The sequence below is a fragment of the Diadema setosum genome, chromosome 7, assembly GCF_964275005.1.
Source record: "Diadema setosum chromosome 7, eeDiaSeto1, whole genome shotgun sequence".
Lineage (NCBI taxonomy): Eukaryota > Metazoa > Echinodermata > Echinoidea > Diadematoida > Diadematidae > Diadema > Diadema setosum.
The window spans coordinates 37,476,234-37,503,487 of record NC_092691.1 but is presented as its reverse complement, the minus strand read 5'-3'; the positions used below and the strand labels follow the sequence as shown (position 1 = coordinate 37,503,487).

The window sequence follows — 27,254 nt, the reverse complement described above, 5'->3', positions numbered from 1 at the left end:
TTACTGTCATTAAGAATATTTATGAAAGTGCTAAATCATGTGTGGCGGTTAGGGGGGAGATGTCAGAGGTTTTTACTTGTAACATTGGTGTACGACAGGGTGAAAACCTTTCCCCGCTTTTATTTGCCATTTATCTGAATGATTTTCAAGAATACATAAGAAATTCATATGGTGGACTTAAATATTTGGAAAGTGAGATTTCTTACCACCTGGATTCTGATAATGTCAAAAAAGCTTTAAATCTTTCTTGTTTACTTTATGCAGATGACACAATAATTTTAGCAGAAACTCCGGAGGAGTTGCAAAAAGCTCTTGATGCTGTAGATAGTTATTGTCAGACATGGCGCTTGACTGTAAATGCAAGCAAGACTAAAATTGTTATTTTCTCCCGTGGGAAGGTTAGAAGAATTCCTGAATTCGTTTATGCTGGTGATCCACTCGAGGTTGTAGATGACTTTGTGTACCTTGGAGTTAAATTCAATTATAATGGTAATTTTAAAAAGGCAATTTCTAAACAAGTCACACAAGCTAGAAAAGCACTCTATAGCATGTTGGTCAAGGCTAAAAAGTTACAGCTCTCTGTGGACACACAGTGCCACCTATTTGATCATCTTGTTTTACCTGTTTTACTCTATGGTTGTGAAGTCTGGGGTTATGAGTGCATAGACCAAATTGAAATTTTCCATAGGAAATTCTTAAGAAAAATTTTGCTTGTGAACAAATGTACTCCTGATTGTATGGTTTATGGTGAAACTGGACGTGGAGTAATTTTGAACCATATTAAATGTCGAATGATTGGATTCTGGTTGAGATTAGTCAAGGGAAAAGAAACCAAACACTCATGTACAATTTTCAAATTTCTTCTGCATTTACAAGGAGACATACACTCCCCGTCAAAATCACAATGGTTATTATCTATCGCAAATATTTTTTATTATGCAGGGCTAGGGAATGTGTGGTTAGCACAAGGGGGTGGATTTAGTGCTGCATGGATTTCACACACCTCAAAAGTTAGACTTTTTGATATGTTTATTCAAGAGTGGAGAGCAGCAACATGGTCAAATAGAATCTGTACAAATTATAGAATGTTTAAGGATAATTTGATGTTAGAGAAGTATTTACAAGTCTTGTGTAAGAAAGATTATATTACATTAAGTAAATTCAGATGTAGATCTAATGGATTACCCGTTAATAAGGACAGGTTTGATGCAAGCCTGACAGATGAATTGCATTGTACTATTTGTTCATCCGATGATATAGGGGATGAATTTCATTATATTTTTGTTTGTCCCTTTTTCAACAAAGAGAGATTATTGTATTTACCAAGTAGCTTGACGGCCAGTAGACCAAGTGCATTACATATGGCCAAATTATTCAATTCAACTAATGCTTGCCATTTGAAAAAACTAGCCAAATTTGTCAGAATTATTATGTTTCAGTTCTCTTCAATACCAAAGAAGAAAGACAGTATTTTTGTAGAAAGTAAAGTAGATGTGAATGTTTGTACACGTAGTGGTAGAGTAGTTAAACGTCCTTTACGCCTTGTTTTGTAAACATATTTATTTATATCTGTTATTTTCACACGTACATGTACATTATCACTTATATTTTTGTATTCATATATTGTAAATATGTTTGTACTCTCATACCCCGAGAGGGGGTCGATAGAGTCAATAAAATCTTACAAATCTTAAAATCTTACAAATCTTACGACTGTTTAAAATATGGCACACTACAGAACTACAGTGGTAGCTTGTTACAGCGATGTCTTCTGGACCTGGAAATTTTGTTGTTGGTGCGTACATGCATAAGAATACATGTTTTTTTTATTTTTTATTTTTTATTTATTTTTTTTTTTTTTTGCTTTGATTGTTTTAATGTTATGTATGATTTGTTTTTGAAAATCAATAAAAAAAAAAAAAAAGAATACATGTTTTATGTATGCTAAAGTATATACACACATATGGGTGTACATGGGTACCTTGATGTCCTTTTTGTGTCAGGCATCCCTTTGCATCGTGTTTTCAATGTACTTTATGATTATAATATTTGTTCATACTTGTATGTATATATGTCAACATCATGTTTGTTGTATTTTACTGTTACAAAGACATTGTAAATTTCTCATACTCCGAAAGGGGTCGCTAGAAATTGTTCAAATAAACTTCAAACTTCAAACTTCAAACTTCAAACCTGTGAAGTGTAGGCCTACCAGTCCAGTGTCCTCTTCATCAAATTGGTGTTAACGTGCCTACTTACACTACCTCCGTCCGCGGCCACGCCGCGGGCACGCACAAGCGATCACACCACTGATCTCCCCTCTACGATCAGTGGATCACGTTGACTCGATCGGCCGTGCCGTGTGTGTGTGAGCACCTTGTGACCACCACATCGTTTACACTAGAAATCTTGAGTCTACGAATTTATTCGAAAGCTTATCATTCCACCTAGAGAAATATGTTTTGGGGTGAGTTTCTTGATTTTCATTCATTCCTTGTGTTTTGACACTATCTGTAAACTGTGAAATACCACGTTTGCGTTTGGGTGGTTGTCGTGCAGCGTTTTTCCGCACCTTAGTCCCACGCACTGTATTTTGTGCTTGATGTGGTCCATGTGTGATTTTTCGTGACATCGACATGAGACTGTTGCCTAACGTTAGTAGCCTAACGTTAGGGCTATAGAACTAGGCGCCATAGAACTATTATTAACAGACAAACAACAAGCGAAAACACTCATAAAATCATATTATTTTGTTTCATCGACACGCTTCACTGATTTAACGATACGTAAGAGGTGATCAGGGAGAACTTACTATGAAATCGCAGATGTCATTTCATATTTCCATGTCAGCAGATGAGTGAGAAGTGGTGATGTGTGCTGATAGATACTGAGATAGAATCGCCGATCACAGACTAGATAGAGTAGTATAACATCTAGTTCTTAATGCCTGTTATGGTAGAAGAAGAAAAAGCAGAAAAAGAAGAAGCAAAGTCTACTATGTTACTGTTGATATCTCCAGGTAAAAGAAATGAGAAGGAATGGTGTTGTCCCCATTCCAATTGTGTAAACTTTTCTTAACCAGTAAATTAATGAATGCCAGTAGGCCTATATAAATTTACCTGTGTATGTCACTGCAAACTTCACTTCGTCATAAATATGAGGCTGCCAAATATGATATTGATAAACGAAGACAAAAATGAAACACATTCATAATACTCGATTCATTCTATTATATCTGCATGAAAACTGAATCATAACACTTCAGCAGGGACATATTTTTGTTAAGTTCAGGTAAAAAATTTACTGTTTCATTTTCAACCCTGTCCCTTCAGAAGTTGTCTGAAACGAAGTAAAATTTTAGGCATGGTTGTTCCAAGTCTTTGTTGTCTACTATCCAGTATTCTAATTTACTTTCAATAGCATGCAATCAATATTTTGGTGAGCATATGCACTTCTTGTAGTCAATCCTTTAATAGACTCTGTTGTGGTGTTGACAATGACAGAACATACCAGGTGTAGGTTTGGTGAATGATAGAAATGCTTGGTTTTGCATACCCCTGATTAACTGCGATCAGCAGCCCCATACACATAGCGTAATGGGGCTGCGCACTGTAGCATTCAGGATCATGACAGAGTATATGTAGTATTGAGGATAAATATCAACTTAAAATCGAAAAATTTCTTCAATTTGAAGACTTACCAGTAAAGTTGAAGTATTGACAACAGGCTTCGGGCAACATTTGGCTCTGCCAATAGTCCCTTTCTGTTCAAATCGATGACTTAACGTGACTCGGTCGAGAGGGACCTGGGAGAGCTACATTGAATTGATGCGCACACATCACATGCGCACAAATCTAATCCATTGTGGCATTGACCGGATAAAATTTCTCTGTGCGCATGCGCTGGCCGTCAATTCAGTGTAGCTCTCCCAGGTTCCTCTTGACCGAGTCACATTAAGTCATCAATTCGAACAGAAAGGGACTATTGGCAGAACCAAACGTTGCCCGAAGCCTGTTGTCAATACTTCAACTTTACTGGTAACTCTTCAAATTGAAGAAATTTTTCGATTTTAAGTTGATATTTATCCGCGATACTACTCTGTCATGATCCTGAATGCTACAGTGCGCAGCCCCATTACACTATGCGTATGGGCTGCTGGTCGCAGTTAACCTCTGATGTACAATGTACTTTGTACACTGATTGGCATACTAGCTGGAATATTTTCTTTCCTGATAGTGTCAATGAATAGAGATTACCTAATCCCCCTAATCGTTTATTGTCCCCATGCACCATGGCATATCATGTTGGACTGAAGCACATACAACTGTAGCTACATCCAGGTGGGCTATTAAGCATTTAATTACAACTAGTAGAAACTAGGTCAAGTTTTGATGGATTACTGAATGCTGATAATAAAGCTTGGCAAGAAAGACTCAGTGACTGGGCACATAGAGGATTAAAACTGAGTGATCGGCAGTGTTGGAGTTTATTAATATGTTGGTGTGTGTGTGCGTGTGTGTTTGTATGTGTATGCATGTTTTATGAAATTATGGTAAAACCAGCATTTGCAGTAAACTTGAAACCAGTATATGCCCAGCAAGGAAGCTTGGTTAAGATGCAATCAGAAATTTAGAATTTGTCCTCTGAATGTAGCTTGATTTTATGCTAAAGATCAAATTCTGTATAGTAATTGTAAATTTTGTCACTGTTTTGCCCGCAATCTAAGGTTTGACAATAGAACCTGGGAAACACTATTCCCAAACAGTGGAGCAGTCATTTCATGTGTCAATGGCAGCACTAGACACAAGAGAAAAATCTGGTAAGACTTTTATGTATACTTAATTTCTAGTTTGTTTTCTTTTTTCTTTTTCATTCCTTTTGCTCATAAAATTCTCTTTTTTCTTCTTTTCTTCATTTTCAGTAATTATTTTATTCTTTTCTCTGATCTATCTTTTGTATCATTTTTTTTTTTTTATTCCTGGGTGGTTATTGTACCATTCCTCCTTTTCCACTTTTATACTTCACAGATTCAAAATGCTAAGAAAACTGCTTGTATTTTCATTTAGATGTTATTTTCTTAGCTGTGAAACCTGACTGATATTCTTGACAATCTCTTTTGTAAGGACATATGAATTTGATGATTTGATTTGAATTTGATTTGACATATGAACATAGATTTGCATGCCGATCTCTGACTCTTCCTAATATTTTACGTAATAGATGATAGCTTTGGCTTTTGATTCACAAAATTATCACAATTTATATGCAGTCTCTGTAGTTACATCTTTTATTCTTGGATGTATTCATCTAGAGCACAGTATAATTTCTACCCCTCCCACAATTCCTGGAAAAGTGCATGTAATTGACTTACATGTCAACAGAATTATGAAATCCCACATTGTAGTGATGAAGATCAAACAATATTGTACCTTCCACACATTTTATTTTATTCTATTCATTCATTTTCAGGCATAACTCAGTTACTTGTGAGACATGAAAAGGCAGAATTTCTCCTCTGCACACTTATCTATGGAGATAAGCATCCGTTTCCCTGCTTCCAACAGCAACTCAACCTCAACCTCTCAGAGGGCTCAGAGATCAGCTTCTACTCAGAAGGCAAAGGTCTGTGCCTCACTTTTGTAGATTGATGGCAATTGTGGTGAATTCAAACCCCTGGTAGTTATCTTATCATGGAGACAAACTCTTAGTTATACCCCCGCCACACATAGTGTGAAGGGGGTATATAGGAATCACCGTGATGTTGGTCGGGCGGGCGGTCGGTCGGTCGGTCGGTCTGTTGCAAAATCTTGCGTCGCGAACTCCTCCTACAGTTTTGAAGCAATTTAAATGAAACTTAGGGTAAATGATGATATTGAGGTATAGATGTGCAAGACATGTTTTTTGTGTTTGTCAGACAATGCGTTGCCATGGTAACCATAATTTTACCAAAACCTTGTGGATTGAATAACTTCCATAGTATTTAAGCATTCAATTTCAAAATTGGTATCTATGATGATCTGTAGGTGTAGTTAATATGCAAGGCACTCTTTGTTTGTACTTGACAAAGCGTTGCCATGGTAACCGCATGTTTTCTTCGAAATCTTGTGGAGTGAACAACTTCCACAGTTTTGAAGCAATTGAAATCAAATTTGGTAGGCATTATGGCCTTTAGGCATAGATGTGGAACACATAATTTTTGTGTTTGTCGGACAAAGCGTTGCCATGGTAACCATAATTTTACCAAAACCTTGTGGATTGAATAACTTCCACATCATTCAAGCAATTAAGGTCAAATTTAGTATGTATGATGATCGGGAGGTGCAGTTATGCAAGACACCCATGTGTTAATATAAGAAAAATGTGTTGCCATGGTAACCACTCATTTTTTTATCAAATTGAACCATTTAATCTGTGAAGGTGAAATTTGGTGTGTATGATGCTCTTTAAGTGTAGTTTTGCAAAATGTCCTTTGTATTTGTATCGCATAATGCGTTGCCATGGTAACCGCATTTTTTTTTTTTTTAATCCTGTGGAGTGAACTTCTTCCACAGTTTTAAAGCAATTGAAACCAAATTTGGTAGGCATTATGGCCCTGAGGTATAGATGTGGAACACATAATTTTTGAGTTTGTCACACAAACCGTTGCCATGGTAACCACAATTTTACCAAAACCTTGCAGATCAAATAACTTTTCCATCATTCAAGCAATTAAAGTCAGTATATATCATGATCTAGAAGTGTAGTTTTGCAAGACACCAATGTGTTAGTTTAAGGAAAATGTGTTGCCATGGTAACCACTCATTTTTGTATCAAAATAACCATTCAAGCTATAAAGGTCAAATTTGGTGTGTATCATGGTCTTTAAGTGTAGTGATGCTGGGGGAAAGCATGTTTACATTTGCTGTAAGTTTTATACTCAGTGTCAACTCTGTAATTGTACAGTAAACTAAAATTATTCTGTTTCCAATTCGACAAGTGCACAAACTTGGTGTTAACGTCATTGCCCTCATGACATCACTTACTATAAAGCAAAATTAGGGGCGGGGGTATTAATCACCTTCAGTGATTATTCTAGTTTTAACAAGCATAGTTTGATGACTTTTCATTGTAATGTTCAAACCAGAATTACTGTGGATACTCATCATAATAAAGTTACAACAGATTGTCAGAGTGGTTTCAGAAGAATTACTAAAATGGAATTCCAGCAGCAAACAGCATCATTAATCATTAATAATATTATTAAGGAGAATATATTAATTTTGATAACTTTTTTTACTTTGCAAAGCATCATACATTGCCGTACTCTCAGTATTTTCTGTTTACAAAACACGAAGATCAATTTATGGCGTGATTCAAAACATCCTTTTTTCATGACAATTTGTTTCATATGTCTTTGTTTATTTTTGTGCTCTTTTGTGTCTTTAGAAATTTCCACATGAATTTCTCTTAGACACCAAAAAAGTAGTTGATGTCTAACGTACATGTGTGGTTCAAGACAATACAGTATTTGATCTTATGTTTTGCAAGACATACAGAGTGTAAGCTGTATTTTGCTGTGATGTGCTCTTTGCCACCAGGTACAATACACTTGACAGGTTACTTGGTGACCGACAGCCCAGTGGATATTAGCCAGGAATTGCTGGAGCAGGCAGAGAACCTTCTGATGGATGAGGAAGAGGAGGAGGAGGAAGATGACGAGGAGGACGAGGAAGACGATGAGACGGATTCAGAGGAAGAGAGTTCTTCATCTGCAAGTGAGGATAAAATTAAATGAAATTAACTTTAAAGACAGCCAATCCCTTTTGCATGTAAATTTTTGAAAAATTGGTGAGAACACATATCTATTGAAGAAAACACTATTTGAAAACCTCCTGTAAATTTTGAACTCAAGTGGGTCTTTATTTGTTTAGTTAAATTGACCGTTAAGATTTGAATAATTTTTTGCGAGCTTCCCAAAAATTACAAATCTAAATACTAGTCTAGTTTTACAAACCTGTGTGATGCACTTAGTTGTACATGTAGTTCATGTAAGTGGTGTGTTGTTATTTGCCATTGATAACAAAGTAAGAGAAGCTAGTGAATTCGGCACTAGTGTACTTTCGTACCTGTTTGTCAAATGACCTCCAAACATGCACAAACTCACCTTGGTTATTCAGTAACCTAAATACTTGCATCTGAGCGAGATTCAAGTCCAGTAGAAATGGAATTTTCCCCATTTTGTCATTTATCTACTTCTCGGAATAATCTCGATCGCAGCTACTCACTCAGCGATAACTGCGCTGCACAGGAGCAGACAGCGCAGCACGATGTACAAAACACACGGCAGCACAGCAGCAAGCACCGCGATTGATCTGAATGTAGTTATCTCACAGTGACCACGACAAGTTCTTCTATGGTGTCTTTAAAAAGAAAATACCATTTCCACCTTGGCCGATTACAAGGAAAAAACAAATTTTAGCTTTTCAGCGACACCATAGAAAAAGCCGCTGTGTCACTACATTCAGACCAATTCGTAATTGTGCTTGTGCACCGAGCAGCAATTCCAGCGATAGCGATCAAGATTTTCCAATGATTTTCCGACGCTTGTAAACGCTAAAAGTGGACTTTGGAGACTCAGATGGAAGTATTTTAGGTTACTGGAAAACCAGGGTGAGTTTGTGGTTGTTTGGAGGTCGTTTGACAAACAGGTGCGAAAGTACACAAGCGCCATGTACAACCACAGGTCACTGTGAGATAGCTACATTCAGATCAATCGCGTTGCTCGCTGCTGTGCTGCCGTGTGTTTTGTACATCATGCTGCAGCTGTGCCTAGTACACAGAATACGTTACGGTGAGTTTTTGAATTTTAACGGCTAACAACCTTCAAATATCACAGAAATGTTATAGATTTACAATAGTCTTGTCATTCTGGTGGAATATATCACGTTCTGTGCTATTTGGGAAGGATTGCAAAAGGGACAGGCCATCTTTAAAAAATGAGAACATCATACAGTCAGACCTCTTCTATCTGGACATGTCAGGACTGGCCCTCATCCGGATAAGGGATTTGGCCGGATATGGGAGACTCAATGTTTAATACACGCAGCTTCCTACCCAATGGTAGCTACATGTACATGTATCAATTTTCCAAGAACGTCCTTGTCAGCTGGTCTGCGTTCAGATTTTTGCTCAATGAACAATCGCCTGTACCTTGGTGCCCTGATTCAATGAAAAGTTTTCTGTCCATGTCCATGTGCTGATTTTGGGGTAGTGAATGTTTAATTGCATGTTATTTAGATGAAAATCAGATGTGAATGTGTGTTAATCATGTTGGGAATGATATGTATTTCATGTGAGTTTGTGTCGAATTTTTGTTTGAGTTTGAAATCCCCCTTTTCCCTGTAATTAGTAGACTGGAAAAAAAAGAAGGAGAAATGCACTGAAATGGCGCATCCAGATAATAGAGAGATCTGGATAGAGGGAGGCCGGATAGGAGAGGTCGGACTGTAGGACCCGGTTTACAGTGCGAGTCCACCTTCATTTCAGTGTAAACGCGCAAAAGGCCAAATGCGAGGCCAAAATTGGCCTCGCATTTGGCCACGCTCTGGAGGTGGTCTCGGCCGCGGCTCTGCCATGGCCGAGCCCGGCCTTTTCTCAGTGTAAACGCAAACTGGGCCAAATGCGGGGCCAATTTTAGTCTGGCTTCCAAACCCTCTGCCTGTACTATTTCGCTATTCAGGATATCATCCCCCTCAACGTAAAAAACTAGTTGGTTTAAGGTGGTTTTGTCTTGCAAAAGATTTTTTCCTTCGGCAAAGGTCTTTGCCCGAACGGCGACTTCGTCGCCACGGAATTCATTTGGCAAAGGGTCTGAAAACCAGACAATACCAAATAGCGTTTGTTTACAAGCAGAGCGCCACTATGACAAAATATTGAAAGGTTTGAATCAAAAGCGCGGCCGAGCCTGGCAGTGTAAGCAGACAAAATTGCGGGGCCCGGCCTCGCAATTGAGGCTGGGCTCGGCCGCGGCTCGGCCCAGCCCCGCACTGTAAACGGGGTCTAGGTCTGTAGTCACCATCTCACAGTCTCGTCATTCTGCAAACTACTTCCAGTGAAAGATGTGAACATCTTTTTCTGGATTGCCATCTAGTCTGATATTGTGCATCATTGAAAAAGAATGGGACTCAACCTCAGCAATTCCATGGATGATGTTCACTTACACAGACCCCTTCCACCGATATTCACTCCTGACTTTCCTTTGCAATGCAGGAGGAAGCTGAATGAAGTACGATCATATTGAAAGTGCCCTAGACCCCGTTTACAGTGCGGGGCTGGGCCGAGCCGCGGCCGAGCCGCGGCTGAGCCCAGCCTCAATTGCGGGGCCGAGCCCCGCAATTTTGTCCGTTTACACTGCCGGGCTCGGCCGCGCTTTCGATTCGAACCTTTCAATATTTTGTCGTAGTGGCGCTCTGCTTGTAAACAAACGCAATTTGGTATAGTCTGGTTTTCAGACCCTTTGCAAACTGGATTCCATGGCGACTTCTAGTCGCCGTTCGGGCAAAGGCCTTTGCCGAAGGAAAAATCCTTACCAGGACAAAACCACCTTAAAGTATACTAGCTTTCGACGTCCAGGGGGTTAATATCCTGAATAGCGAAATAGTACGGGCAGAGGGTTTGGAAGCCAGACTAAAATTGGCCGCGCATTTGGCCCAGTTTGCGTTTACACTGAGAAAAGGCTGGGCTCGGCAGCGGCCGAGACCACCTCCATAGCAAGGCCAAAAGCGAGGCCAAGTTTGGCCCCGCATTTGGCCTTTTGCGCGTTTACACTGAAGCGGGGCTGGGCCGAGCCGCGGCCAAGCCTCGCACTGTAAACGGGGTCCTAGAGAGCTCAGGAATGAGCAGTTGGAATTTTTGTGACTAAATCATTTGTGCGTGTGAATTCCAGATCTGTCGCTGTTCCAGAAGTTACTGAATGCAAGTGATGAGGATGATGAAGACAGTGATGGAGAGGAGTGGACTCCAGATAAAGGTAACATATTTATATACAGACGGGGTATTACCGGACAGTATGGTAATTCTGGACGTGTATATTTCCGCATAATAATGACATTCTATACATACGGGACTTTGCAGACCTATCTTACAAAGTCAAAATTGCCAAAAATGTAGAAATGCTAAGAAGCTCACATTTTACTTAAGATTTTGAAGAAGATGCATTTATGACAAGATATTACCTGGTAAATTATTTGAAATCTTCATGTTAAGTCTTTACTGTACAATACAAAATTCTAGTCTCCTTTGCCATTTTTCTCTTTGTCATATGCTGGATACGAATGTGTACGGTGAATCATGGGTATTGATAGTAATTCTGGTGCATGAATAAGATGTGAAAGATGTTGATTATTCCGTTACGAAAATCATGAGGCAATTACAATGCAATTTTGCACTGCTCTAAAGTATAGATTTTTGTAGAGGGGTTACCTTGAAGTATATTGTCTAAAAATTGGAGTGAATAATTCACATAATTTTGCAAAATTCATAATTTTCAGTACTTTTTAAATAACTAGTATTATTTTGCTCAAAATTTTGTCCTCCTGAGTACAAAATTCAGAGCAACAAAAAATAAGCGTCCGGTATAATACAATTCACTCTCCAACCATACGTTGTTTGTATGTTTTATTGTTCCACATTCCACTTTTTACAAGGAAATTGTAAACAAAGAAGGAATTTGAATATGCAAATTGTTGAGTACAAACAAGTGTTATAACAGAATGAAAATATGGTAAATATGAGGAATCTGGAAGTGGGGGGGGGGGGGATGGGGAGACATTCGTATGTTCAAGAAATGTTGCAATGTTTATTGCCTGCATGGCTCTTTTCTGTATCAATAGGCGTTTTCACATCAGCCCGATGTTTCGAAACAGCGCGTTATTTTCTGACTTGGGAAATTAACCCGATCATGAAATAGCGCGCTATTTGATAATGTGAATACAAATTAATGCGCTAATTGATCGAGAAAAACTCGGGGAAATTGCCGAAACAGCAGGATAATTAATATGAACTAGCATGCTATTTGATAATGTTCAGGCTGATGTGGAAACGCCTATTTACACAAAAGCTAATTTTGTTTGCGACAGCAGTTTCATGCCAGAATCCCATAACCTATGTAAGACAATGAAAGTGGAATGCAATGAATGTTAAAAAAAAAAAAAAAATTAATCAATTAATTAATAAAAAAAATATGTCAGGTGTATGTATTAATGGCATCTGTTGAAAATGTTTGTTTTTGTTTGAATGAATATTTTAAGCTTATGTTGTTGATCAGGCGGGTGAATGCAAAGTTCGGTCATGTTGGGTTTCCTCAGGCCCCTGAAAGCAACCACTAATGTGAAATTTTGTTTTTTGTTTGTTTGTTTGTTTGTTTGTTTTGTTTTGTTATTTTCTCAACCTCTCTCCCTCTCTTTGTGCACCTGAAGCAAAAAAGTCCAAGGAAAAGAGTGCCAAGAAGAAGAAGAGGAAATCACAGGTAGAGCCTGTAGCTGATGAGGCAACCTTCTCCACTGTGAAGAAAAAGAGGAAAGGTATGTGTCAGCGATCCAGCCTACATTTATTCTGCTTTCTAATGTCAATCTTTCTCACTCTCATATCTCATTCGTGTGTTTGTGTTTGTGTGTGTGTTTTTCATGTAAAATTGCCAGTTTATTGCACTGCGTGATATGTGCCACTCCTTCTTTCTTGTCTTCGAAAACATTGCATGAAATTCAAACAATGCAGGTTTGTATCACCAGTCAGATTTCAGCCCATACACAACTATTTTCTGTAGGTGCATTTAGTAGTCAAAGGATGCTGACTCCTTAGCTTAGACATCCTGTAGATTTCATGCTAGAGAACACACAATCACACAAATATTGAACACACACCCACACTTACACACGCTTTCATATTTAGCTCACTGAGATAGCAATCTCACTGGTGTGGTTACTGATCATGAGATGACTGAGTCATCTCTTTGACACCCACCCCAACCAAGTTACTCCTCATTTCAGCTTACCCAAGCCAAGAGCTCAAGTAAACTATTGGAATCACTTGCCATCAGTCCTGTCATCCATAGCCTGTCATCTGCATACATTTTTATTTCTTTTCCCATTTTTGTTTCTTTTAAAGATTTTATAAAATGTTTAGGCTGCAAGATTCATTATTGGAGGCTGGGAATACAAAGTTTTGCAGTTGGTACAGAATGCCCCTCCCCACCCCTCCCCCCATCCATGGGGGACCCACAGACAGGGCCATGAAGGCCCAAGAATTTGTAAATTTCAAAGATCTTTTGCAGATCCAGAAGCAGTGTAGCCAATAAAGTTGTATGTAGATACTTGGAAGACTGTAAGCTGTGTATGACAGTGTCATTTGTGGCCTGATAATGCACATATACTAAAGAGGTAACACATTTTGACTCGAACGTACACTTGCTCAAAGAGTGTGTGGATAATTGTGAATTATAATAATGACAGTGCATTTGAATTTTGAATTGTATTTTTATACAGCCTTGCCATCATGTCCTGCTTAAAGGGCTTTACAGTATATTATTATGTACTTCTCTCACACATGTATCGTGAGCATTCATGTAGCACATCACTAATGAACTTCTCTGACCAGACTTTGTGTAAAATACTTGTATGTTTCAGTTTTGCAATTCTATTTGTTGGGCTTTGTGAAATGGTATATGAGTCCAGTGAGAAAATTTTGATATCTGTTCATTATGATCTAAATCAGAAAAGCCACAATATGTATTGTCAATTCACAGTAATTTTCTTTGTTACATTGTATTGATTTTGTGTTATTTTGTGTATGTAAATGTATTTTGTTGTTGGAAGTGAAATTAGATAAAATGAAAAATAAAAATGAAATGAAAATGGAAGAAGGAAGATTTTTTTGCGAAGAGTGTCTTGTGACATCTGAGTGACATCCAGTTCCAATGAATTTTTTTTTCAGCTGCTGTGGAAGCCCAGGCCCTGTCAAAGAACGAGCTAGCAGAGGCTGATGGGGATGACGATGATGATGAAATTGATGGCGACTTTATACCAGCAGCTGCAGATGGAGATGATGACGATGATGATGATGACTCAAATGAAGATGGAGACTATGGCGACGATGATGATGATGATGATGACAGTGAGGAAGATGAAGAAGGTAACTTTAGGTATCTGAAGGTATCTGATGATGTCATAATTATTATGACATCATCAGATATACCTATTTTGCATATCTTTGAGTAGTGCGGTCTTTTGGATTGCTTTCTGCAGTTTATTGCCAAACTTATATTTTCTAATACACCTTGTTTAGATTTGGAATATATTGCAATTTGAATTCATGTAGTAAACTTATGTACCTGGAGTGTTTCTCCTTCACAACCCCCACCCCCATGTCTCCACCAATTTGCAGCTTTGGTTGGACATTTGCAATCAGAATAGCCGCCATCAAAATTTAATTTTTGTAATATGCATTCTTTCTTGGTTTCATATCAATTGAATTTTTTAAAGGGTAGAGAATTGTCTTTGAATATTTCCTTCAAGTTTAGGCATTTCTTGGGAAAATATGACAAGACCAACCTGCTAGTTGTCATGAGTAATAGCAATTTTCTTGTGCTGTACTTTGCTCTTCTTGCCTTTATGTGTGGCAAACACTATTTTACTAGTTTTGAATTGTGAATATACCTGACAAAATTTAATTTCAAATGGTTGAAAGGCACGCTCTCCATATAACCTCATTTGAGTTTCCTCCCAACTAGAACTGTATCATAAGATGTGTCATTGGCAGCATAGGTAGTTCCTGCCATTGCAAGTCTTTGGTTTACTGAGATGTTTTGCTTTATCCTGTCCAATTCACAGAAGACAAGCCAAAGTCCACCAAGGAGACCAAGTCACAAACCAAGAGGGAGGCAGGAAGTGGACAAGATGCTGGCGTATCTACTAATGTGAGTGAAGTGGATTCTAGTGCAGATTTTTTTCTTTGATTCAACACTTTAGCCATATTAAAGGGGAAAACATGTCAGGAATGAGGTGTATTGTCAAAATGAACTCTTCCATCATTAGAAGGGAGACCTGCATGAATAAACCTTTAAGTGTGTTGTTTGAAGGTTTGAATGGTGAAGTAAATGAGGGAGAAAGATTTGCCGTGACACCATGTGTATGTAGTCCTTAACCGGATCGTTGTTTGGCAGAAGAGCCTAGAAAGAAGAGAATTGAAGAGGGAAGCGACATATGGGGGTTGTAAGGAGGGCAAAAAGTGAAGGGTGGGGGACAGTAATGGGCTAGAAGTTGAAACCTTGAAGTACAATTTCACACTGTGTACAGATTGACTGTTTTTTTTTCTTCTTATTTGTTTTTTTTTTTAATGGAGTAAAATTAAAAACAGAATAGAAGATGTTTCATCTAAATGGGGCCATGGACATGGTGACTGAGGGCTGAAGTACTGTACAGTTTCTGATTGTTTGTTTGATTTTGTTTTTCCATCTGACAACATGGCTGGGTAGCCCATAGTCAGCTGCACTTATGGTCTTCCATGGGGTCCAGTTAATGTACTTGGGGATGGAGTGATGGACCACTTCATAGGGTTATGCACTCTGCTCTTTACGATGAATAAATGAACCAGGGTCTTTTACGTGCATAGGGTGTGACTCTCTTGCACACAGGACCTCCATTATATGTCCTATATGAGGGACATTTGTGTCCTATTGCAGAGATATGTCCCTTTAATAATGCAGTAGTACAGACCTACACATTACATTGTGTGTTGAGCCCTTGAGAAGTATTGAATGATTCATTGTAGTAGCTTACAGGGTCCAAATAGTCATAGAAACTATTATAATATATCATCAATGACTGGGTCAAATTACCTTGAAGCTGAGGTGAGAATCAAACCATCAAGGATATTTGTTCTCAAATCTGAGCAGATGCATTCAAATAGTTGCCAAGAGCGGTCACATTCTTGAGCCCCTTTCAAAGGTAAACCTACAAATAGCTGAATCAAACTGAGCGATGGGTATACCACCTTCCATTACTGCTTTACCTTTTTCAATCAATCATTTATCAGTACTTTCCCTGATCACATATGCTAGATTTCCTATTTATTTTTATTATGAATTTTTACAGAAATTCAGCCATATAAGAACCCTATGATTGTCTGTTCCTTCACTGCAGGGCCAGAAAAGTGAAGAAAAAGGTGGACAGCCCTTGAAGAATGCAAAAGGTGACAACAAGGAAAACATCCAGGCTCAGAAGAAAGAGAAGGCAGTCAAGAGACAACCAGAAGCTCAGAAAACAGTGAGACACACACACACACACGTATATATATATACAGTTAAACTCGCCTAAGTCGACGTCGCATATGTCGAATAATCGCGTAAGTCGATGATTTTAAAAAGTCCCGATTTTTCCCCATTGACGTACGTGTATTAATTCACTCACAAGTCGAATTTTGTAAGTCGAATACTCGCCTAAGTCGATGAAATTCCAAGAACACTTTCACGGAAAACCATTGAATTCACTGTGCCTAAGTCGAATAAGATTTTATTGTGTAATAAATCACTGTCATTTATTATTCATTATTTATTACTCATCATTATTTTGTTTGTCAGATGAGTTTGAGGTGAAAAAAAAAATGATCTAAAATCAAAATTCACAGCGATCGCATGGATCATTTAACTCTCTTCGTATTTGGAGGTCCGCTGGTACAGCCCTGTCAGCTGTCGCGCTACGTACGTACAGCGTTCGTACAGTACACATGCGTTCATTTACATGTACAGTATTGAGCTTGCAGTGTACATGTAGCAGCTTGGCATTTGCAGCGCTGTGCAGTGGAGTGGTATAATGGATGAAGCTGCTGAGTTTTCAAAGCGGAAAGTAGGGGGAAAGTTACGGGCACGGGTAAATCAGAATTGCACCTCTACACGCATTTCAAGCCACGGTATGGTAAACTGGAATCAATCACTGCTCAAATATCGTTCATATTCACTTCCCCAAGGTTTAACAAGGGTGTAAAGTAATCGGACCTGTGCCAATACTAATGCACTGTCCATGCAAAGTTAGCCGCGGCCCTGCTGGGCGACCCGTGCTGCGGCACACCGCTCCAGCTCTCGGCTCCAGAGTAGACAACATAGGCCTACTATGTACATTAAACATACATGTGTTTATGTACCTGTGGTGAAACTGTAAGTCGATTTTTTTCGACTTACGCACAAGTCGAAAATCGCCTAAGTCGATGTGTTTTGCTCAGTCCCGAGAAGATCGACTTATGCGAGTTTAACTGTATATATATATATATATATATATATATATATATATATACTTATCAGTGAGAGACATATATACATATCTGCTTGTGGGATGAAGAGTTGATCAGACAGTCTCCAGTTTGAAAAACAGGAATGAAGCACAGGTTTTTATTGTTGTGTTTTGCTTGTTGGTTTTTTTTTTTTGTTTTTGTTTTACTCTTTATGTACTCTTAGTCCTATTTACTATGACCCTTGTCCTGGGTAGCAACTGTCATGAACAGGAAAGAAGTCACAAACTCACAATACAGTGGACTCCTGTTATAATGAAGTCCTCGGGACCAGCAATTCTCTTTTGTTATATCGAAATTTCGTTATAACCGAATGATTAAACAATAAAAATACATAGAGTTGACAATGTTGCGGCCCTAAATTTTACTTCGTTGCAACGGGAAGTTTGTTGTAACTGTGTTCGTTTTAACGGGAGTGCACTGTATTTTCCGGAGGGCCAAAATTGGGGTATAGCTGGGCACAGTGTGGCCCTATGGACTTAGTGATTTGCTGTCCAGCTATAACTCCAAGCTACCATTAGATATATGCATTCATGCTGGTAGTTTCCGTGTCTGGTAGTAGATATGCATGACTTCATGTTGTATGTTGTTGATGTTTCTGTTTCATTCAGTAAGCTTGGTTTTTATAAAGTTTCAATTGTGACAAATACTTGATCATGCCCTGTCCTGTTCGATCTATATTTTGTCCTGTAAGAGGATGTAAAGTAATGTGCCTTGTAGGTGGTAACATGGCATTGTTTCATGAATTGTCACAACTGGACAGTGGCAGCCATATTGTCTTTCTGACTCTTGTGTGACTGGTGCATTGGCATCTATCTGTGCCAGGTAGGTATAATAATAGTCTTTCACTTTCATTCCACAGACCCCTGCTCCAAAGAAAGTTAAGCTCCAATCGGGCACCTCCATAGAAGATATCAAGCTGGGTGAAGGCAAGGTAGCAAAGCCTGGGAGAAAGGTTAGTATTAAATGTATAATGTATCACTGATCTCTACAGTATGTCTCAAAAGAAAATTACAGTCAGACTTTCTGCATTGACAACTTTCAAAATAATAGAACAATCTAAATGCTGTTTCAGGGTATGAAACTATAATCTGTTGCCTACATCTTGCAGAAAACCCTGTTCAATTTGGTTCAGTGGTCACTGAGAAATGTGGATCGTTGTAAAGCATTTCTTGGGTCCATTTCTTCCAAGTTTAGCACTTGGGTGTTCTTGGCATCTGTACGAATGAAAATATTTTGCTTACAACTGACAGATCAAATTCTGTACACGATATTATATCAATATGTCAATATGCAAATATATAAATTTTATTGTTCATGATCATCTTAATGAAAAGAAGAGAGAAAGAGAGAGAGTGTGAGATGTAGGTAATAAATTATTGTTTCATACTGTAAAATTGCATTTTGATTGATTTGCTATTGTAAAGTTATTGTTGCAGAAATTTGATTGTATTTTTTGAGGGGAACATGTGGTATTGAGGTATCTGGATATCTCATGGGCCCATTCACGCTGTACAAACAATTAAAGCCGTGTGCTGCTACCTTACAAGGCACACTCTGTGGGGACTTGCACACATTTCCCAGCAGAGACTGCCAGCAGGATCATGTAATGTCATGAGCTTCGTACACAAGTGTATGGGGGATCCATGGTGGCTTCAAAGCTATTGGCCTATGAGATATCTAGATACTTCGTATAGGAATGATGTGTAATGTATCTATATCCATCTTCCCTTTCTTGAAATGGCACTGGGTACAAATATGTTTGCTGCAGCCATTGAAGAAAAAGAAAGAAACAAAACAAAATAAAACAAACCAATTTGAAAAAAAAAAGACTCATATGGGTTTATCTCTGTATTGTATATGGCAATGCTGCAAATTTGTCTGCCAGCAACTTTGCCTAAATATTACCTCCTGTAAGACAAATGCAAGACATTTTGACTCCAAGGGTAGAAGATATGGAACTGGTCTCTTTACTATGGATAATGCCCCTCCTTCCGTCATTGTGGTTCTGGAATACTAATTCAACCTCTGGCAGATTGTCTTACAAGTCCTGGGCCCTGTGTCATAAAGCTCTTTGTAAAGTTACGAACAACCGAGCGACTGGTGATCAGTTCTGATGTGCTATACTTATCAGAATTTCCATAATTCAGCACAAGAACCAATCACCAGTCGCTCGTAAGTCTTCTGTAACTTTACGAACAACTTTATGAAACACCCCCTGATTTGTAAAATGTATGCCATATACACTATAAGCTAAATCGCATTATTTGACAAGGGGTAGGTAGTATTTGACCGCCAATGCCACGACTACAATCAGACTTGATGTGCACTTGCTTTATTTTGCACATCTTAAATGTGGAATGCTGTTGTACCAATGTGCACTATAACAGATTTTTCTCTCCCTCCCCATATTTCTACAGGTGTTTGTCTACTACAAGGGTGTGTTTGCGAACAACCACAAGGAATTTGACTCCAAATTGTCCGGGAAGCCATTCATGTTTATACTAGGGCGTGGTGAGGTCATCAAAGGATGGGATGAAGGGGTCAGAGGTAAATATCAGTCACATGATCACTCATTAGAAATGCTTTGGGGTTGTTGGTTGCAGGAAGGACTGTTGAGTGTGAAAGGTCTCAATGTGATGATCATTTTGTTTGGCCTACGACACTTTCGTCTTAGCGTGTTTTGTGCACAGTTATTCTTTTTTCTGTCTTTTCATGAGAAGCATGATATTGAAATTCCTGTCTTTGTTTGTTTTTGTGTTTATTCTTTTAACCATCACCTAAGTTTTCTTAAAGAAAAAGAAGAAAAAAAATGGGAGATGATTATAGATTTACCAGTGTTGTTCTTGAGACTGGCCAGAACTTTGTATGTTTGTTTGTTTGTTTGTTTTGTTTTGTTTGGTATTGTATATGTAAGTGTGTTCTGTCATGATTAAAAGATTTTATTTCAGTTGATACTTGCCTTCATATCTCTGTTCAAATGAGGTTACATGTGAATCTTACAAGAAAAACTTATTACATCATATCAGATATAGCAAGAGATAAAATCACTGGAGATAATGTTTAGTTGGGGTTTTTTTGCCCAACTACTAAGAAAGACAGAAGAGAGTTGGTACTGATATAGCAAGGTAAACTTGCCAATCAGATGGATTTTAGGGGAAGAATTATGAAGCAGTTAAAGCAAGCTGCAAAACATCAAACTTTTTACTTCTCTATAGATTTGTTTTACCAAATGAATGATTTGACTATGTGCCCATCTTTAGGTTTTCCATATTGTTAACTGTATATTTTGCAGTCGTATGGATACAGTGAGGATCTACTAATAGTGAGGAAAATAAAGTTATCTTGACAAACTCATTTCTGTTTTACTCTGTTCAAGACACAATGAAACAGTCATCACAAATTTTCTCTTCGAGAAACATTTTCCTTTTCCATGCAACTTCAAGAAAATTCATGAGGCATGTGATTACATGATTACCAACAAACTATCTAGAGCAGAGTCCGCATGAAATTACATGACTATGCCTCTTTGATACCTCTTTGGGCCTCAGCCCAATGCGATAGGGATTTACTTTTTTTTGTTCTAATTTCTGTATTCCATCGACAGGTATGAAGGTTGGAGGGAAACGCCGACTGACAGTGCCACCTTCTCAAGGGTAGGTTCATCTTAGCAACACATGTTATGAATTTTGCAAGTATTTATTTGGATGTGCATGCAGTACTGGTAGACATGTGGCCTTAAAAGGGGATTTATTCCAGTCGTATAATACGGATTCAATGAATGCTGTAACTAGAGCACATCAATGAAGTCTGAGGAAAATGCTGCAATCCATGCTAAAGTTAAGAATTTCTAGAGTTTGTTGTTGTTGTTGTTGTTTTTTAAAGCCATGTGCTGTCCTCACAGAGTGGGAATGCTTCAACATTTTGTGATATCATTTTAGTTAGACAATTTCACACATGCTCATTTTTTCCTTTATGCACTTCAGGATGCAAAAAGAAAGATATTTCACTCAACACGTGTCAGTTACAATCACGGAAATGTGAACCTCTCCGGTTTTAGTAAAGCATGACATTTTGTGGGATTCTGTCCATATTTCTATATATCATTTTACTACAAGTATTTGTGGTGTTTTGTATTGCAGCCATCCCATTTGGCGATGATGGCACATTGACCCAGGAAAACCTTAACAGACTGATCACAAGAAAAAGACTATTCAGGCCAGATCAGATACCGGTACTTCGATGTGAGAATATAATACTATGTCATCCTTGTTCTCTGTGAAGTCATACTCAATGCTGATTACACACTATTGACGACCATTTTGTTTGCAATCATGTAGGTACGGGAGAGAACGAACGGGCCCGATTCCGCCAAACAGCACGCTGGTCTTTGAAGTGGAGCTCAAGCAGGTCAGGTAACGGCAGATGTCCGTTCTGAAGAAGTCCTGGGAACCATGAGGACCGGCCTTACTGTTGACTTAAGCACCCCTTTCCACGCCCTGTCCCCTTCCTCTCACAGGGTCACACTATTACCCCTTATTGAAATTATTGATCACGCATTGTTCTCAAATTGTAATGACTTTCTCAGTTGTTACTTTGCTGTAAATTCACCTCAGTTTGGGCAGTGGTATTCTGCTAGTCTGTGATTCAACGCCACCCTTCCAATTTTGATTTTAGTGTAATGTTCTTGTTGCCCTTCCCTTCAGTGCTTCAGGGTTTGGTGTAGCGGGAAGACCAAGAAAGTCTGAACATGCTGCATTTGTGAAGACAAAAGTGTAGGCTGGTATGACTGTGCAACTACAGTGTGATTGCCTCAACAATTATCGTGTGAGTGCGCAGACGCAAAGAAAGAAAACCAAGAATAAATTGATGCTATCATGCTTATGAACAGGGCAATATAAATGGCAATGAAAGTGTCTGCTTTTTAGAATTTTGCATTAATGAATGAAGACATTCCTTGATATGTCCCAGAGGGGAGTACAGTGTCATTCTGAGAGCCAGGGGATGATCTCTGCAGAAAGATTGCTTTCAGCATTCCATTGCATTTTGTGTGGCAACGCCCAAATATGAGACTAACTAAAATCTATGTGACCAAGTTATATTCATATATTCAATAACACCTCTTCTTCAATTGATTTAATATGAAAAAAAAAAAGAAAGACAAATTTTTCATTCCAGGACACACACCCATGCACATATGTGCAAATACTAAAAAGAGGTGCATCTAAAACAGGTGTAAAGGAACACTGTGCATGTTTATTCTGAAATTCTTTTCACAAGGATGGGGAGGGGGGGGGGGGGGGGCTTACACACGTTAAATCACCCTGTGGTCTCTTTTTGTTTAACTGAACATTCCCATTGTTTGATTTTTTTTTTCCAGTTACTAAGGTGCAGTGAGTCATGACTTCAGAAATCGATGATTGGTATTTCCAGATCTAATATGTATTGCTACTTTCATTAGAAGTACATACAATGTAGTGTGCATGTGCATGCATAATAGTGTTACAAAATATATTTCTTGATACATGTATGTGTATAAAGCCATTGCCTCATTTGAATCTCAGCAAACCATCCCTGTTTTGAGAATTTGGGTTTTTTATGCCTCCGCCACGAAGTGGTGCCGGAGGCATTATGTTTTCGGGTTGTCCGTCCGTCCGTCCGTCCGTCCTTCCGTCCGTCCGTCCGTCCGTCCTTCCGTCCGTCCGTCCGTCCGTCCTTCTGTCCGTCCGTAATGAATTTTGTGGACAAGGTAACTATCAAAACCTGTTGAGGTATCCTAATGAAACTTGGCATGTATGTGTATTAGGGTGTGAAGTTGTGCCTATCAACTTTTGGGTGCACATGCTCAAGGTCAAAGGTCAAAAGGTCAAGGTCAAATACATAAAATGTCACTATTTCCACCATATCTATTGAATGCCTGAAGATATTTTCTTGAAACTTAGTGTATACATGTTTTACCCAATTAAGATTCTCTGGTGAAAGTTTGCGTCATGAGGTCAAAGGTCAAAGGTCAAAAGGTCAGGGTCAAATACATGAAATTTCACTATTTTCGCCATATCTATTGAATGCCGGAAGATATTTTCTTGAAACTTAGTGTATACATGTACATGTATTACCCAATTAAGATTCTCTGGTGAAAGTTTGGGTCATGAGGTCAAAGGTCAAAGGTCAAAAGATCAAGTAAAAATATCAAAACTTCTTTTTTTTTTCTCTGTGCCTTGGAAAATTGTTCAAGGTATCTTCATGGAACAGTATATACATGTACTGACTGGAAGTGATTATCTAGAGAATGTAGGGTTCATGGGGTCAAAGGTCAGGGGTCAAAGGTCAAGTGCAACACTTCAAAATTTTACTATTTCCCTCATATTTATGCAATGCCAGCAGGGTTATTATTTTTTTACACTTGGTGTATGCATGTGTAACCTAATAGAAATTCTCTGGAAAAATTTTTTTTTCTTCTTTTTTTGCCTTAAAGGTCAAAAGGTCAAAGATCAAGTGAAAGTGCTGAATTAACTTTTTCCTCCATATCTCGAAGTTGCTCAAGTTATCTTGAAACTTAGTACATATTATGCATGTTCTACCTGAAAGTGATTATCTTATGAATTTTAGGGTCAAGGGCCAGATGAAAATGGTAACAATTTACTATTCATTTCAGAAATCGCACTTTTTCTCCACACCTGTACCTTGAAAATTACTCAATGCCTAAATGTATGAATGGGTCGAAGTCAAGTTAAAGTCCTTAAATCCCTAGATAGATGCTCTCCTATTCATCCAATTAAACCTAGGTCAAGGAAGGTGAACATTCAACACATTTGTGACAAACTTGTCATTTCAATATTTTGCCAATTTTGTGAAAATGTAATCACACATTGTCCACATGTACTATCTAGACCTATTGGGAAAATCATGCATTATGGCGGAGGCATACCAGTCGCCAAACCGACATTTCTAGTTATTTATGTAAATAAGGTCATTGTATGAATCATCACTATAAAATTATGATGAATTCACTAAACATCAACTCTAGGAATTAGGGATTCTTACCCATTTGTAAGACTCTAAATATTCTAACAATTTGTCAACAGTATTTCAAGAACAAACAAGGAAAAGTAGAAATTACGCGGTGCGTAATATATGTCCCCGCCGGAAGTAGCATTCAGTAGCAAAATGTACAATATAGGTAAAAAGATGAAGGTCAAAGGTCAAAGAGGTCAAAGGTCAAAATTCTATGTAGAAGTTTTGAAGCCCTCACCTAGTGCCATCACATAAAGCAAACGGAATCGAAATCGGGTTAGAAATGGCGAAGGAGTAGCATTTTGTAGCCAATGTACAATACAGGTCAAAAATCAAGGTCAAAGGTCAAAGAAGTCAAAGGTCAAAATTCTGTGTAGAAGTTTTGAAGCCCTCACCTAGTGCCATCACATAAAGCAAACGGAATCGAAATCGGGTTAGAAATGGCGAGGGAGTAGCATTTGGTAGGAAAATGTACAATACAGGTCAAAAATCAAGGTCAAAGGTCAAAGAAGTCAAAGGTCAAAATTCTGTGTAGAAGTTTTGAAGCCCTCACCTAGTGCCATCACATAAAGCAAACGGAATCAAAATCGGGTTACAAATGGCGAAGGAGTAGCATTTTGTAGGCAATGTACAATATAGGTCAAAAATCAAGGTCAAAGGTCAAAGAAGTCAAAGGTCAAAATTCTGTGTAGAAGTTTTGAAGCCCTCACCTAGTGCCATCATATAAGGCAAACGGAATCAAAATCAGGTTAGAAATGGCGAAGGAGTAGCATTTTGAAGCAAAATGTACAATATAGGTCAAAGGTCAAGGTCAAAGGTCACAACTGAAATTCTGTATAGAAGTTTCAAAGCTCCCATGTAGTGCTATCATATAAAGCAAACAGAATCAAAATCGGGTTAGAAATGGCGAAGGAGTAGCATTTTGAACATTTTGATCACACACGGACGCACACACGGACACACGGACGGACGGACGGATGGACACACGGACGGACACACGGACACACACACGTACGGAGCCCGTTTCATAGTCCCCTGCTCGAACTCGTTCGGCGGGGACAAAAATCTGCTTTGAAATTTTAATGCACTTAGACCAATGTAAAATTAGGCTATAAATAAACGGCTAGGTTCCAGAATAATATTCACATTCCTCATTCAAACTGAAAAAGGTCCCAGTGTTTCATTATACCTTGACCTTGAAATTTGGACAGATTGTAAGTTATGATATCAAACTTTTCATTTTAGAACAGATTTTAGATTTCTTGCTTTTCAGCTGAATCTCCTTTTGAATTCCCATCTCTAATATTTGCTGTAATTGAAGCAAGAACAAGTTTGTATTTCTTTTGTTTTTCTGTGGTAGGTAGATGCTATTGTCTCATAATGCTTGATGAAATCGTTCAAACATATTTGTTTTAAACAGGAAGCAGTTTTCCATGGAAGACCTCCATGATGCATGAAAATGACTTAATTTTAACCAGAAGACATCTTATAATCAATTTCTTCATTTATAGTGTGAATGATTGGAAGCAATACTGCAACATAATGCCAAAGACAAAGTATTTTCTGAAAGCTCCTGACACATGATGTATGTGAAATATTATTGTAAAAAAGTAATAATGATATTAATGCTTCGTTTATGACAATTCAAGTCAAACATCTTTTGTGTCATTTCAAAACCCTAGCAATATAAACTGGAAACCCTGCAACATTTTCATTGGCTTTCCAGAGATTGTGCTACTCCAGTTTTGAGATTACAGTATCTTATAGCTGGTGATCTCTGTTTCAATTGCTGATTCTGACATTTGACATTTTGATCAAGTGAAGAGTAAGCGTTTTCTTGCCATGCTGATATGTGTGTAATACCTTGCACTGCATAAAGTTCAAGTGTATTTGCATGTGTTTGGTTTTTTTTTTTTCGTAGTCACACATAATAGTACTCGTGTAGTTTCTATTTTGCATGTACTAATGACATAAGCATTTCCTAAGCCATTTCTGCCTTATGTACATTGGGATTCCCATACTTTGGCTTTAAAGGCCTACTGGACATTTTTTATCTGTAAATTTGGTGACAGCTATTAAATCAAACTTGTCAAATGGAACTTTTTCTGCAGAATCAGAATTCTCATTTTGAAAAAGAAGAACAGCCAGAGTAGCAACATGACATTTGTAATGCAATTGCATGAAAAATATGAAACATTTTTTGCTTGTTTTAATGCGCATGCAGGTCTGTGTAAGTGAATGTGCTGGACAATTTCCAACTGCTTAAAATCTGTACTTTTTACAGCTCTTTCAGATTGTCGCTTGCTTTGTCTGTTCATGTGTTTGATGCCTTCAAATATGGGTACAGAAGGCTTGCTGTTGCATCAAATTGACTGAACATAACGTATTTCATGAGAAAACTATGAGGAATAAATTGATTTTGTTTTTAAAAATGTCTATGGTGGAATATCGTATTTTACTTTATGTGAAGGTGCTTTCTTGTAAAATATTGAATGCTTTCAATGTGTGTCAGTGATTACAAGGTGGGGGGGGGGGGGCATTAAATGTTCCCATGTTGCGGGTTGTGGAGGTGGTGTTTGCAGTATACATGTACTTGTTTCATTGTTGCTGTTGCATTATGATGACATGGAATTCATTCAAACAACAACACAAGAACACACACAAAAATCTGTATCTTACACATAGGCCTACTCATATCCTCCTGTATACACACACACATGCACCCACCGACACATACATACACACACACTATAAATAAATCAATCAATATAAATAAATAAATGTATATATATATATATCTATATATCTATATATATATATATATATATATATATATATATATATATATATATATATATAGTGAAAACTTTGAGCAAAGAAAATGGGTTTTCTTCGGGATTTGAACCGGAGACTTCCAGATTTCT

The 27,254-nt window shown here is 38.1% G+C and overlaps 1 protein-coding gene across 2 annotated transcripts; it reads left to right on the top strand.

Annotated features, from left to right (window-relative positions):
* The first annotated feature begins 2,344 nt into the window (after positions 1 to 2,344).
* LOC140230805 (46 kDa FK506-binding nuclear protein-like) lies at positions 2,345 to 22,562 on the top strand. Of its 2 annotated transcripts, none has more exons than XM_072310945.1 (13): positions 2,345 to 2,467; positions 4,727 to 4,819; positions 5,470 to 5,622; positions 7,578 to 7,754; positions 10,925 to 11,008; positions 12,456 to 12,560; positions 13,969 to 14,166; positions 14,865 to 14,950; positions 16,176 to 16,298; positions 18,179 to 18,271; positions 19,737 to 19,866; positions 20,924 to 20,972; positions 21,657 to 22,562. In XM_072310945.1, exons 1-13 carry the CDS (start codon positions 2,458 to 2,460, stop codon positions 21,733 to 21,735), a joined length of 1,380 nt encoding a protein of 459 aa, XP_072167046.1. In that variant the 5' UTR covers positions 2,345 to 2,457; the 3' UTR covers positions 21,736 to 22,562. The 2 variants fall into 2 exon arrangements, with proteins under 2 accessions (XP_072167046.1, XP_072167047.1); XM_072310946.1 differs by lacking the exon at positions 21,657 to 22,562 and adding an exon at positions 21,459 to 21,546.
* Positions 22,563 to 27,254: the final 4,692 nt, after the last annotated feature.